Source organism: Physeter macrocephalus, chromosome 7 (assembly GCF_002837175.3).
Source record: "Physeter macrocephalus isolate SW-GA chromosome 7, ASM283717v5, whole genome shotgun sequence".
Lineage (NCBI taxonomy): Eukaryota > Metazoa > Chordata > Mammalia > Artiodactyla > Physeteridae > Physeter > Physeter macrocephalus.
The window spans coordinates 49555842-49571736 of NC_041220.1; the positions used below are offsets into that span (position 1 = coordinate 49555842).

Here is a 15895-nt window from a genome sequence, read left to right on the forward strand (position 1 = left end):
GATTGATCCCTTGACCATTATGTAGTGTCCTTTCTTGTCTCTTGTAACATTCTTTATTTTAAAGTCTATTTTGTCTTTTATGAGAATTGCTACTCCAGCTTTCTTCTGATTTCCATTTGCATGGAATATCTTTTTCCATCCCCTCGCTTTCAGTCTGTATGTGTCCCTAGGTCTGAAGTGGGTCTCTTGTAGACAGCATATATATGGGTCTTGTTTTTGTATCCATTCAGCAAGCCTGTGTCTTTTGGTTGGAGCATTTAATCCATTCATGTTTAAGGTAATCATCCATATGTATGTTCCTGTTACCATTTTCTTAATTGTTTTGTGTTTGTTTTTGTAGGTCCTTTTCTTCTCTTCTGTTTCCCACTTAGAGAAGTTCCTTTAGCATTTCCTATATAGCTGGTTTGGTGGTGCTGAATTCTCTTAGCTTTTGTGTGTCTGTAAAGCTGTTGATTTCTCCATCGAATCTGAATGAGATCCTTGCCGGGTAGAGTAATCTTGGTTGTTGGTTCTTCCCTTTCATCACTTTAAGTATATCAGGCCACTCCCTTCTGGCTTGTGGAGTTTCTGCTGAGAACTCAGCTGTTAACCTTATGGGATTTCTCTTGTATGTTATTTGTCATTTTTCCCTGCTGCGTTCAATAATTTTTCTTTGTCTTTAATTTTTGCCAATTTGATTAGTATGTGTCTTGGCATGTTTCTTCTTGGGTATATCCTGTATGGGATTCTCTGTGCTTCCTGGACTTGAGTGGGTATTTCCTTTCCCATGTTAGGGAAGTTTTCGACTATAATCTCTTCAAATATTTTCTTGGGTCCTTTCTCTCTCTCTTCCCCTTCTGGGACCCCTATAATGCAAATGTTGTTGCATTTAATGTTGTCCCAGAGGTCTCTTAGGCTGTCTTTCTTTTCATTCTTTTTTCTTTTTTCTCTTCCAAAGCAGTGAATTCCACCATTCTGTCTTCCAGGTCACTTATCCGTTCTTCTGCCTCAGTTATTCTGCTGTTGATTCCTTCTAGTGTAGTTTTCATTTCAATTATTGTATTGTTTATCTGTTTGTTTGTTCTTTAATTCTTCTACATCTTTGTTAAACATTTCTTGCATCTTCTTGATCTTTGCCTCCATTCTTTTTCCGAGGTCCTGGATTATCTTCTCTATCATTATTCTGAATTCTTTTTCTGGCATCTTCACTATCATTATTCTGAATTCGTTTTCTGGAAGGTTTCCTGTCTCCACTTCATTTAGTTGTTTTTTCTGGGCTTTTATCTTGTTCGTTCATCTGGTACATAGCCCTCTGCCTTTTCATCTGGTCTATCTTTCTGTGAATGTGGTTTTTGTTTCACAGGCTGCAGGACCGTAGTTCTTCTTACTTCTGCTGTCTGCCCTCTGGTGGATGTTCATCTGGTACATAGCCCTCTGCCTTTTCATCTGGTCTATCTTTCTGTGAATGTGGTTTTTGTTTCACAGGCTGCAGGACCGTAGTTCTTCTTGCTTCTGCTGTCTGCCCTCTGGTGGATGAGGCTATCTAAGAGGATTGTGCAGGTTTCCTCCATCGTTAACTATATTAATACGGGACATGTGAGTTTAGGTATAAACAAAGGTATCTATCGTAGCCATGGGGAAAAATGAGAAAATATGTCTGGAGAATATCCTACATATATAAAAGAATCAAAAGATTCCATTTACAGGAAAATGTGATATTTTTACTAGAATTAAATTTAAACAATAAAAACATTTTATTCTTCTTGAATATTTCTCAGCTAACCTTTATTATTTGCTGATGGTCAGGAGGGACAAATGATATAATAAGTGATAAAAAGATATAAGGACAATTAGAGATAAACTTTGGTTTCATTATGCAAAATCTGACCATATCTACAAGAATTATTATAGTTTCTAAACACAGCCTGAAAACAAAAGTATAATGGTTAAGACTTTTCATAAATTTCTGACTACCCACTAAATATTTTTAACTATATTATGTTATTTCTTGGATGTAGTCATAGTCATACCACTACCATCATGTTGGTTTTCTTTCACCAATACCTGGCAACTCAGAGAAATCAGTATTTTTGGTGTAACTTTTTTCAAGAAAAATAACTAATTTCTAGACATTAAACAAACATGCATTGAGAATACCTACTAATACACTAAGCATACTCACTCTCTGTTTCCTGTTTGACAGCACTTTCTTTTCGAGGCAGTGTAGCTGTGATGGATTAGGTTGCAAGCATCAAAGACAAAGACAAGTTAATAAACTGCAATTTGCACAAACCATGCACAAGAGGAAGTTAAAGCTCTAGTTTAAAAGACACATGCAAAGAACCATGAGCATCAAGTAACGAGAGATGCAACGTATGTTTAGTTGGTCAGCTATTGTTTGAAAAATTATATGAGAGAAAAAACTTTACTAGTCTTTTAATGTACTGTTTTATGCAAATATTAAGCCTCCCCCACACTTTAAAATGATTTTTTTTTAAAGTTTATTGAGCTGATGTACTTAAATTTCAAGACTATATTTGCAAGTTTTGTTTTCTGAAGAAAACAGAGTTCCAGTAAATAATTTAATACAGTGAAAATTTATCAGAATGAAGTTGTAGATTCAGACTTTAAATGCATTAACACTCTTGTATTCACTGAAAGCTCCTGAAAGGAATCTCCACTGTAGTAAATAACTGTATACTTCGTCTGACAGAACATTATACAAGTGGGGCTTTAAAACCATTTTAGAATAACAAGCTGAACTACTAAGAAACTTAAACTCGCTTTGTGAACATCTAGAATGAAAGGAATGTATCAAAATACTAATTATTAGGAGATGGGTAGATGGAAGGGTAAAGCTGAGGGAAAAGGTTTAATGCAGGAACTGGAGCTCTTTTAGGGTCATCTGGCATTTCTTTTATCTAAAATCTCTCTCTAATATTTATTAGATCAATTGTAGAGATCATCTTGTGAAACATTCTAAACCCAAATTAGAAGTTAATTTGAAAGGCAAAGAAAGAAATTACAGAATGAAATAGAAAATTAAAGAATATAACGCTAATCTAGAAATATTTAAAAAATAGAAAACAATGTGTCAACTGTCACTATTCCTGCCAAACTTCAAGGCAAAATCCGAAGTATGAACTACTAACTTGCCACACCAGAGACATGTGAATCTTCCCAGCCTTGGCTACCCGAAGCTCAAGGGAATATGAAACAATAAGGCTGGACATTAAAGTGGCAAGCAAGGAGGGATATGCTAGAGCTACTAGCTGACCATCCTGAAGAGTACCTTCTGGTGGCCTTAAGGTGTCACTCTACTAAGTTCACCAATTCCAGAGCAAAGCCTAATGCTTTATTTATATATATATATATATATATATATATATATATATATATATATAAGTAGTCAATAAAGAATACAGAGTTACTAGTAGTGCCCCATTTGGGGCTCATAAAAAGTGTATATTATCACCAACAAGCAACAATATGCTGGTAAACTTTTAAATATCTTTAAATAATTCCTGCTAGACTATAAGCTTGAAGAAGGTAGGGTCTTTGCCCCATTGCTGGATTCTCAGTACCTAGCAGTGCTTATTATATAATAGGTAATTAATAAACATTTATTGAATGAATCTTCCAGTCAGGACTGAATTCAGTCTTGCATTCAAGACTCCCTTTGGAATCAACAAGATTTCTTAATTTAGTGGAGAAACAATGAAAAAATGTTTCAGGCATATCAATTTTAATTTTGGATTATAAATATGAGGAAGTAATTATGTAAATGTATGTGTTAATGGGCTTAAATAATATATGTATCTGTGTCTATCTCAGCTGCAGAAAGAAAAAAAACAAGCAATTTAAAAAATAATTACTAAATTTCATTTTCCTGCCTTTTCATTAAGTACATCTGTAGAATACAAAGGGAAAACAAAACACCAAAGTATCAGTCTTGGGGGGAAAATTCCACACCTTTGAGGATATCAAGGTAAACCTACAGATCAAAAAAGGCAGACCTACACAAAGACCTTATCACAAAGAAAAAGTACTTTACTGGCATTTTAACATTATTTTAAATTATTTGAACTAAGTAGATGTTAAAGACTTGAGTCAAGAGTGATTGAAAAAGAGAGAATTCCCCTGAATCTCCATGACTATATACTGACTACACGATTTCCTTTTGTAAAACACATTCAATCTGACTTCCTACTCTTATTAGTATCTGTGACCCAGCATTTTCAGAGCAAGTCAAAATCAAAACAAATTAAAATTTTACTCATAATTACTTAATTTTAATTCATTGAAAAGTTATCTTCCCAAAATTTTAGGTGTCCCTTTTAATTATAATTACTACTAAAAACTAATTTAAACATATTTAAATCACTGAAAAGATACCTTTAGAAAGTTTACATTCTACCTATTTAAGAACTTCTTAAGCCATTTGTATTTAACTTGAAATTTATTTTTAAATGTTGACTAACAAGTTAGATCTTCAAAGATGAACAAAACCGTTTTTATCTTCTGAATTATTATTTAGTTTTTCTTCTCTTGTAACTGATAATATCAAAGTAACAGAAACTATAATTTTTTTGATTACATCAACTGTTACAAATTATTCTCCTATTCCTTATTATTTAATAGATACATAGAAGAAATATAATTTTAACACTGTTTTAAAACTATAAAAGTATCTTCTGTATCTTGTATTAGGTTAATTAAAAATTTTTTTTAACAAGATAAAGAACTTCTCAAGGGGTAAGAAAAGAAAAAACTTAACGTTTCAGGTTAATGCAATGATACCATTAAGATACTACTGTACTTGATTTAAATTAGATTTCTATTATGTCATTTATCTCAATGAGAATCTTAGGCTTGATAAACTATTATGATATCGGCATTAATAACCCCCGAGGAGATAATTTTAGAAAGATTTCTCTTTTACTTCAGTTTTCACTGTAGAAGAGTTCTCTCAAAATAAAATGGTTCACTAACAAGTGGTGACAAATATACTAAATGAAAACATTAAACATGTAACTGTATTAATATGCATTTACTAAAAAAAAAAAAAAGTATAACATACCCATGGTGAAACATTAACAAGGATATAAACACACTGCTTTTTAAGAACAATTAACCTTTAGGATGAGTTAGCATTTCTGTTTCCAAAAGCCTATTGTCCCAAGATTCTTATCAGTGTCTTTACCAAAGTGTAATCAATACATTTGTACACAGATTCAAACCATTTAAAAAATCTGGACTAGTATCATCAATATATTAGTGTTGGATTTTAAAAAAAACAACCACAAACCAGTGAATCATGAAATAATTACCCACTAATGATAGTCTTCTTTGTCCTAAAGAAAAGAATGGAAAGATGAGCTATCAATTTCAATCCTATCTACTGATTATGGAAGTTGCTTAGGGAATAGGCTCCTTTCAACAAGCAAATGCTAAACTCATGGTTCTAAAGGGGAGCTATGCAGACACACTGAGTACACACTGTAGCCATTTAAGGCCAGGTTTTGACTTGAGTAGGCACAGAACTCCATCCAAAAGGAAGTCCAGAGATGGGTACATGCAAGAGCAGAATGTGGCCTCGGCAAATCACTTCCTCGCAACTTGATACTTTCACTGGTTATCCTTTTAAATCATGTTTTTGTCTGTTTAACATATTTAGAAGCAACAAAAACCAACTTGTTTCAAAAATATCTCTTTGGAAAAATAAGGTATAATTACAGGAGAAATTTTGGTGACATTTTTACAGCCCCTTGGCAGGGGAGAAAACACTTAAAACCTTCTTTTTGATTCAAAATAGCCAGTGAGAAGTAAGAAGCCAGGAATCACTTTCACTTCCCTGTGGAGAGCAATGACTTAAGAAATCACAGACTTGCCTCCAACTGTTATGAAAGGTCTTTTAGGAAATCAGAAACTGAACTTTCAACATGTGTCTCTTAGTTTAGTTCTTTTCTCTACCAGACTGCACTTCGTTTTCTGGTCAACTGCTTCTCCTATGAACATACACAGTTGTCCCTCGGTTACTGTGCAGGATTGGTTCCAGCATCCATCGTGGATATCAAAATCCATGGATGCTCAAGTCCCATAGGCGGTCCTCCATATCTATGGGTTGCACAGCTGCAGATATGAGGCTAATTGTACTTTTAAACATAGCATGAATACACAATTGCTGTCAGATTCACATACTGTAGAATTTTAATTAGTAAAAAAATGTATCTACAGACAAATATTTTTTCTATGAAATACCTATAAATTAAACCAATGCATTAGATTTACTCTTTCATTAATTCTACTGTATCTCCTTCCACCTTGCCTAAAAAGTCTCAGAATTATTTGTCATAAATAAAAATAAAACCATTTTTAATAGAATAGAAAACAAGGGACTGAGGTGCCTAAGCTTACCAAACTTCTTGCTTTCTTTAGTTGTGCCAGTCATCTTGATCTTTGCAACTTCAAAGAAATCTTTAATTTCTCTCTCATAGAGTCGTGATAAATAATCCATGTAATTCTTAAAAAGAAAAGTAACACATACTTCTTATTAATAAAACAAACATAACAATTTCCATTTTTCAACACCCCCCCCAAGTCCTTTGTGCTTGTTTTGAATTTTGTGGTCTTAAAATTTTTTTTTGAATTTTACTTTTTTTTTTTTAATACAGCAGGTTCTTAGTAATACGTATTAGTGTATATATGTCAATCCTGATCTCCCAATTCATCACCCCGCCCCACCCATCCCGGCTTTCCACACTTGGTGTCCCTACGTTTTTTCTCTACATGTGCTCTTAAAATTTTGATGCATTTCATAGGATATAAAAAGAAGGCTATTTTCTGTCCTTTAAAAAAATTAAACACATAACATTAAGAATTTACAAAAATATGAAGTCGAACATAATCACACTTACATTTTCATTTTTACATATTACCTTTCACGTATTTTAAATAAAGTTGCAATCATACTGTATAGGGTATTTGGGTTACAGCAATTATGTTTCTCCAGTCTCACACTCTAATGACTGCACAGTATTACACTTTGTTGATGTGCCACAATTTAGTAAACCAATCTCCTAACACAGGCCACTTAAGTGGTTTCAATGTTTTGCTATGATAGACAATGTTACAATAAGCTTTTCATCTCTTATGAATTGTTTCCTTGGAATCATTTCCTAAGGGTGGAATTACAGTGCCAAAGAATAAGAGAATCTTTATAACTCTTCTTCCATACTGCCATGTTGCTTTAAAAACGATTATACCAATAGACACTGTCAATGGCAATGAAGGAGTACACTGAGTTTTACCATACCTTGCCAGCATGGGGGATTACATTACCCCCAAATAGGTTACTTGCAACAAGAATTTAATTAATACATCTTACAGTTTTCATAATTAAATAATTTATTTTTAAAAAAGCAAATTTAATTTATTCTAGTTCAAATGAAAAAAATCTATCATTTAACATGCAAACTCATTTCTTCATCATATTTGCTTATCATCACATAAAAACATCTTATACCCTTACGAAAGATTCTTCAACAGTGGGAGACCATGTATTTTTCCAAGTCCTAAGTTAAATGCCGTATGTAGAGTTTCACTAAATTTAAATAAATCTACAGCAGAAAAACTGCTGTACCTAGCTATTCTTTTAAATTTATTATGGAATCTACACTTCAACTTCCTTTATTATTTCAAATTAACATACCCAGTTTTAGAGCAGGTTTACTTTGCTTTAAACGTCAGATGCACCTTTCAAAGGTATACATTATTTAAATATTTGTATACTGATTCATAGTCCAACACTGATTTTTTTTTAGATATTTTATAGATATATCCTTATAAAACAATTTTTGGATAAAACATAATATAGATCCTGCTTTTTTCGATCTGTAGGCCATATACATTCCCACACAGTCTCTGTAAGAAAATTAGTCAAACAGGAAATTCTTTCCTGTGATCTCTGTGTAACTTTAAAAGGAAATATGAATTAAAATATACCCTAAAATTATTCCTATTTCATTGGGTTGTTTCACCTTTTCAGCATCTCATTTTTTCAAGTTTAAATTCTCATAAAAATAATGATCACTGCAAATCACTGTAAAGGACTGACAGACAAATGGGAAATTAGCTTCTTACAATTCATAAAATCTTCATTAGTGGTTTCTACTCAAATCACTCAATATTACAGACTGCACTCCAATACCCAAACTGTTTAAAGAGCACATTATGACCCAAGCAATTTAAACAGTTTCAAAACAGCTATTTTGGTATTCTGAAAACAGTGATTTGAGCAGACTACTGAAAATCATCTTCGTTTTCAATGCAATTCAAATGACTGAATAGCTTCCCCCAGGTCCTCAACAGAATTCACTGGTGGGAAAGGCCACAGACAGGTGTGACTCTCAGTTCATTCATTTACCAAATTCTGACAGATATCTCTCACTGTCAGTACGTATTCTTAGCACCTTGTATACAGCACCTTACTTAAAATTTAACTATTATGAGTATAAATATTGTTATTTCAGGCAGTGTTTTCAACTTTATTTTGTGCTGACTGTAGAGCCTTACAGATAACTCCGTGTTTTACTTTCTCTTTACACAAAAAGAAAATTCCACAAATGTAAAACTGAGGTTAAGAGAAGATGTCTGAGCAATCTTCAAGACTGACTGCTAACCTCAGGGGGCTATTAGGAGAGGAAAGCTCATTTCCTACCTAAGCATGGATGGACCATCTCCATTATGAATTGCCCTACATGCATAACCCAGGGCCACAGTTGGGGAGGAAGCACTCTGACAGCAGAGCTCATTACATGACCAAGGCACCTCTATTTTCCTTAAGCTCTAATTATGTATACCAAAAATCAGGGTTTTGCTTAGATTCAGCCATAACTAGAGTTGGGGCAGGGTCTAGTGATTCTTATCCCTCAAGAATTTAAAACAGGCATTTCCTGGTCCTGCCAGAAAGTGTGAGCTGTGTACACCCAACCAAGTGCAAATAGTACCTGGATTTAATTATCATTTCTTACTAAAGAAACACTGTTTAGTCTGTTTCCTTCTTTCATTCCTTTCTTCCTTCTTTCTTTTTAATAAAATCCTGTTTATGAAAATACTTCAGCTACCAAATTAGATTATGAGGCATAAAATACATGGTCTGTCAAAAGTTCAAAACACAGAATCAAGTAATATTCCTGGGAAATAAGTCAATTTCATTTAAAAAAGCACATTAATATTGTCAATTGAAAATATACTGTGAGCAGAGAATGATTCCATAATTCAGTGCTAGATTGGCTATCGTCATGTTTCTTCACTTTAAATTACATTCATGAATACATTATATATAAAGATAGGGCAATAATACTCACTGAGAACACAATTAGGCAAAAAAGCTTATTGAGTATTTTACTCATTTGAATACTCACTAGGGGACAAAGCACTTGTTGGCACAGAACTCTTAAGGAGATGTAACAATGTTTAATTATCCAAAATATTAATCCTCTTAAAACTTCAAAAGGCAAAGATTCCAGTAATGCAAATATTTCTCTTTAAGCTATCTCCAAATCAGAATTCTGCTGAATCAAAACAAAACAAAACAACACACAACAGTAGAGTACTGAACCCATGGGTTCCTGCTACGATGGCCATGTATCTAAGTCAGATCGTGTCATTCCACTACTCAAAGCCCACCGACACCACTCCCCCATCTCCCTCAAAGTAAAAGCCAAATCCTTACAACGGTGCACAGTCTCTTCCAGATCTGCCCTGCCACACCCACCTTACCTCTCCCACCTGCCCTTCTAATCCTGAATCTGGCTCGTGGTGCTCCAGCTCCACTGGCCTCCCTGCCGCTCCTCAAGTGCTCCAGGCTGCTCTTGCGTGGGCCACTTGCACTGCGCGGGAAAGCCTTCCCTAGAAACTCCCACTGCTCTCCCCTCCTTAGTTCTAAAATCTGTGCTCAAATGTCACCTTCTCATGACGCCTTCTCTGACCATCCTTTTTTTTTTTTTTTTTTTTCTTTTTTTTTTTTTTTGTGGTAGCGGGGGACAGTCTCCGGACGCGCAGGCTCAGCGGCCATGGCTCACGGGCCCAGCCGCTCCGCGGCATGTGGGATCCTCCCAGACCAGGACGCGAACCCGGTTCCCCTGCATCGGCAGGCGGACGCGCAACCACTGCGCCACCAGGGAAGTCCCTGACCATCCTTTTTGAAACTGCAAACCTTTCTGACGTCCTGGCATTCCCTGCTTTATTTTCTCTAGAGTAACTTCTAACAGGCTATACAACTGACCTTTGTGTGAGTCCTTCTCCACCAGCATATGCACTCTGAACAGGCAAGTGTTCACCTACTTCCTTCAGCGCTGCATCTCTAGCGCTTACCACAGTGTTAGCACATAACAGGTGCTCAATTCATTTGCTTAATGAATATATGAATGACTCTTATCTTGTCCACTTGCTGATATTTAGTCAGTGGTATATACCACTGTTCTTCTAATCTCCAAGTCTAGCAAGTTTGGCATCATCCTGTCCCTTGTCTTTGGATTCTCTCTTTTGGTTTATATTCTCTATTCCTATTGTCATCTTCCTGGTTCAAGATTTCATTTCATTTCAGTTATTACATTAAGTTTTAAATTAGTTTCCCCCATCTAGGCTTTTCCCATTTGTGAAGAATGCTGTTAGGTCTCAAAGCTCAGATTCTATAACCTAACTTCTCACTCTTCCAGAATATGGAATTTCTGCTTTAATCAGGCTTGCCTTCTTATAGTCCTGGGAAAAGGGCATATTTTCCCACTTTTGTCTGCACATCTTGCTCCTCATCCCTGGAATGCCCTTCCTCTTATTTCTGGCTAATTTAATTCCACACATTACTTAAAAGTCAATTCAAGTCCAATGTTTTCCATTAAGTTTTCCCCCGTGGCTTCCGGTCATGGATTTCCCTTCCCTAAACTGCCACATATTTAAACTCATTTCCAGTTTAGCACTTAATTTTTTGCTGATCGTTTTAATTATAATTGCTCTTCCCAGTTGTCCCACAACCAGGACTAGAAATACCCATGTTTCTGTGTGCCTAGAAGAGTGGAATGTTTGCTTAATAAAGAGGCACACTGCACTTGCTTAAAAGAACAGATTATAGATTCTTAGAAGGCAAATGTCTCACTTACAGCATCTTCATACTCCCTAGTTTCTATATTGTATATAAAGAAACTCAGGAAATAATTATAGCATTTAACTAAACTGAATGATGCTTCAGGCTACAGTATGGCCTAAAACTACATTATATTGGAAGTTCAAAATCTAGCTCTTCTCCACCCAAGTAAATAAAATAAATGTTCTCCCTGGCTAATGAGCACTTAGAAATTCAATTATTTCCTACTTTGCTAAGAATATACAATAGTATTTCAAATGTCACGTGGGGAACTGAACACATGGCCTCTTGATTCTAAAAGATTATGCTCTATACTCAGTAATTGGCATCAAATCCATACCTTTGTTAGTCCCTCATATTTTCCATAATCGGTACTCTTTAGCCACTCCATCAGCTTGGCATATCGGAGCAAGTCTCTATGAAATGGATGATGATTAGGTAAAGTCAGTTCAACAGAGTGCTGAGCAAGAGTTGAACTCTGATCATGGCCCTAGAATGAGTAAGTAAGTAAATAAATATCACTGACAGCATAAAGAAACATTGTTGTAACTAAAAATTCTAAACAGTGATCAAATATGGCCAAGCAAAACCAACAGAACATAGAAAAATAAGAACTGAGTACTTACTTGGCTTCTTTTATCATCCTGTGTATATGAACTGAACACCACCACCATAAAACAGTCATAAACACTCAAGAATGGTTCTCTGATAAATCAACTACTTGTTTTATCTTCTAAAGGAGTTGAGAATGAATGTTTTAATCAAGCTTGCCTCTCCCATATCATTTTACAATTTACTAAGCAAATAAATATCATGATACAAACTGTATTAAGAAACACAGCAAATAAGGAAGTAATTCAAAACAAATTGTCTACATCTATGGTATTTCCATTGGAGTCTACAATATTTAAAGCAACAGATGAAAATATAGAGGATATACAATTTCAGAACTAGGAAGGACTACAGATGACTATAACCTGGGCTTTCCAGGATAACCCCTAATAATAATATAATTTAAATTTTTCCAATGATTTGTTAAGCAAATAAATATATGATTTTGTTTTTCATCCTTGACATGACTTATACAAATTAATACATTTTCAAACAGCCTGAGACAGATAATGCTTCCTGACTTTTGTTTTAGAGCATACAGAACTACTAGATCATCTGATACAATAGAAAAATTGAAGAACAAACTGAAACTCAAAGAGTTAAGTGATTTGCACAGGTCACACAGGAGGAAAGCTAGAATCTGAACCTTAGTCATCTGAGTTTCACTTCTGTTTTCTTTTAAAAACATGTCAAACAAAATCATTTTAACCAGACTCAAAAATTGCCAAAGGTCAATACAAACATTACATCACAGAAATGTTTTCTAATGGCCACATCAGAAAGATGACTGGGATTCCATTAAATCACAGATATTAGATACTAAGCATAAATAGATATTATAGTTTTAAGTCTGCTAAGGTCTCCAAATTGCGTCTTAACTAGTTACACTGACTAAAAGCAAAGAACATTTGACAAAACTGTTATAGCTTATAAATGTTTTTCAAACATTCTGTCTTTATTAATAACAATATTAGGTATCTTTTCATTCTCTCAATTTTCCTCATTAATTTTTCTCAATGACTTAAGACTCAAAATCATTGTTTATATTCTTCTACAACTGTGTACTCAGACCATTACATGTTAAGTTATATTATTTAATTTAATGTCAGGAAAGCTCTTCAATTAAAAACCTTCACCTCTCCTGCAAAATGGAAGAGTTAACATTTATAGAGGATTTTACAGTTTACAAAGATCTTTCACATATATTACTATTCAAAGCTTTCTTTTGCAAACAGCATTTTAAAGATCACCATCATTTGAAAATTCACTCTGATATAAAGAACATCATTACCTTCAAACTATTACTATTAAGATAGATTAAATGTTATTAGTGTTAACAGAAAGATTTTAGAGAAAATGTTTCCAAAATACCTATAGGAAACAGGAAAATCAAATACTTAAATTGTTTAGTTCAATCAATAATATAGAGGGACGTCCCCCGTGGTCCAGTGGTAAAGAAGCCACCTTCCAATGCAGAGGAGGCGGGTTCAGTCCCTGGTAGGGAAACTAAGATCCCACACGCCGCTGGGCAACTAAGCCAGTGCCGCAACTACTGAGCTTGTGCGCCTCAACAAGAGGGCCCGTGTGCCACAAACTACAGAGCCTGCGCGCCACAACGACAGAGCCCATGTGCGCTGGAGCCTGTGAGCCACAACTAGAGAGAGAAAACCCGCACGCCACAACTAGAGAGAAGCCTGCATGTCACAACGAAGAGCTCGCATGCCTCAACAAAGACCTCAGGTGCCGCAACTAAGACCTGACGCAGCCAAAAAATAAATAAAATAAATTTTAAAAAAATATAGAAAACAATCACATCTAGAACTCAATGTGCTAAGAATTTTATCCTTTATATATTTTTAAAATTAAGACATTGTTTAAAGTTTCTTATTATAGATAAGTAAATTAGTAACAATAACAATTTACTGAATGCCTACTACCATGCTAGGTTCTTTATATATATATAAATTCTAATCCTTACAATAACTCTGCAGACTACTTTTCTCCTCATTTAAAAAATAGCAAAACCCTTTTATTAACATAATTTTAAAATAATATACTAGATTTTCTCCAAATTAAACTGACAAATACGTTTTCTAAAAACTTAGTGAATTATAAATTTTCATTAGTGTGTGTGTATATATATGTGCATATGTAATATACATTATAATATGTATTATTATAATATATGATATATATTAATATGTAATGTATATATAATATATATACATATACATATAACTAAAATTTATAATAAAATTAGCTAATTTCAAACACTTTACTAAAACCAAGCACTGTTCTAAGTGCTGAGCATATAACAACACATTAATCCTTATACCAACCCTATGAAGTAGGTATTTTTATTATCCCCATTCATTTGATAGGGCAACTAAGATGGCACAAAGAGGTTCACTTGCCCAAGGTCACCCAGGCAGCAGAATCAGGATTTGGAATCCAGGAAACTTGGCTCCAGCATCCATACTCTTAACCATTTTGCCTTACTGACCTTCTAACAGAAATGACACATTTCATGTTAAATACTGAGCAAATTTTCAAGATTTGGGAACTCTTTCTATGTTATAGCATGTTTACTTTTATTTTCTTAAAGAAAAAAGAAAATATGAGCAAAGTTCCAACAAACATGAAAACTGATCTTAAGTAATCATAGTTCTTTGTAAGTTTTTAACCACATCAACCTATGTTTAGAAGACTGTGAAATGTGCTTAAGGAAATAATTTTTGTGGCATGAACTGAATATTGTTGGTTTATTACACAGGTTTTATTTTGCGATATAATGTTTCTGTAAATATATGTTGAAAGAAAAATTTCCAAATCTAAGCATATAGCAAAACCTCCCACAACTTCAGTTTTTTCCTGGCTGTACTTTTAGTTCAGTGCATAATTGGTCTTATCATGTTGCTAAAGGTGGAGCACAGAATCATGAGGTCTCTGTAAAACCAAAGGGGGAAAAGGGGCAGAGAACAGTTATCCTTTCAAGACAAATCTTTCAAAAAACCAAAAAATTTTTTACAATGACATATCCCTTTTGCAAATATTTCCTCAATTTTATTAGCCTTAATTTGATTGTCTGCTTCCAATATCAGAATACTAATTAGTGTAACTGGTCTGATTCCCCCAGATTAATATATTTCTAGATATATGAATCCCTAGTAAATGTGTAAGTTATGGGTAAGAGTCTATCATTTCAATGGAAGCTGAGTGTGTAAAAAGATCTAAAAGAGCCAAAAAATTTTGCCAATTGTTAAAAATATTACTCTTATGTTACAGTAAGAAGTGAATATTAAAGACACATTTCAAGTTTCATTAAAATATAGCTATGTGGAAGTATTACTGTGAAAGTTGCATCACAGAGAGTGTGCTCTGAGTCAGTGATTCCCAAATGTGAAGATGTTCTCACTGGCCCGCAGCAATAAGAAAACAAGAAAAGGATGGGAGCCAGTTTCTCATAAAGGTAAATGTATTAATTTAGAAAGTCTGAAATTATGTTCTTCCTTTTCTTTTAGTACCAAATGTCATTTTAAAAATAAAACGATAGTGAAAGCAGATGGAGATATTTCTTTTTTCAGGTTTTTACTTGGTAAAATAAATTGGTGACTTGGTCAGTCTCCAAATTTAATTTTATTGATGTGTGAATTTTAAAAAGACCAGAAATCAGTACTCTTAAATCACTGTTATGTTGTGGTCATTAGATTATTTCCACCGGATTCTTCTGTACAGTAGTTATAATATTATGGTATCAATACATTTGCTATAAACTGCATTGCATGAACTCTCTTCAAGACTTGTCTTAATCTGTGATGCCATATCTGACTATTTAAATCCTATTTTTAATCCTTTTGATTAAACCTCTTTAGCACTTATACATATGAATACTATGTATATGTGGCTATACAATTAGCAATTTAATATACAAGCGTATCTCATTTTATTGTGCTTTGCTTTTACTGCACTTTGCAGAAATTGCATGTTTTACAAATTGAAGGTTTATGGCAACGCTGTGTCAAGCAAGTGTACTGGCGCCATTTTTCTAAAAGCATTTACTCACTGCATGTCTCTGTGTCACGTTTAGATAATTCTTGCAAAATTTCAAACATTTTCATGATTATATTTGTTATGGTGATCTGTGATCGGTGATCTTTGACG

At 34.1% G+C, this 15895-nt stretch overlaps 1 protein-coding gene across 8 annotated transcripts in view; it reads right to left on the bottom strand.

The window, feature by feature from the left end:
- The window catches only part of EXOC1 (exocyst complex component 1), a 62419-nt gene that overhangs the window by 19133 nt on the left and 27391 nt on the right, over positions 1–15895 (bottom strand). For 4 of the 8 annotated variants that reach the window (XM_028491823.2, XM_007116050.4, XM_007116052.4 and 1 more), the window contains 3 exons: positions 11463–11612; positions 6397–6502; positions 2162–2206 (listed from right to left, as the gene is read on the bottom strand). In XM_028491823.2, coding sequence (XP_028347624.1) covers positions 2162–2206; positions 6397–6502; positions 11463–11612 — 301 coding nt within the window. Of the gene's footprint in view, positions 1–2161; positions 2207–5309; positions 5334–6396; positions 6503–11462; positions 11613–15895 lie in introns of all 8 variants that reach the window. The other 4 variants (XM_028491825.2, XM_028491826.2, XM_007116053.4 and 1 more) reach the window with 2 other exon arrangements.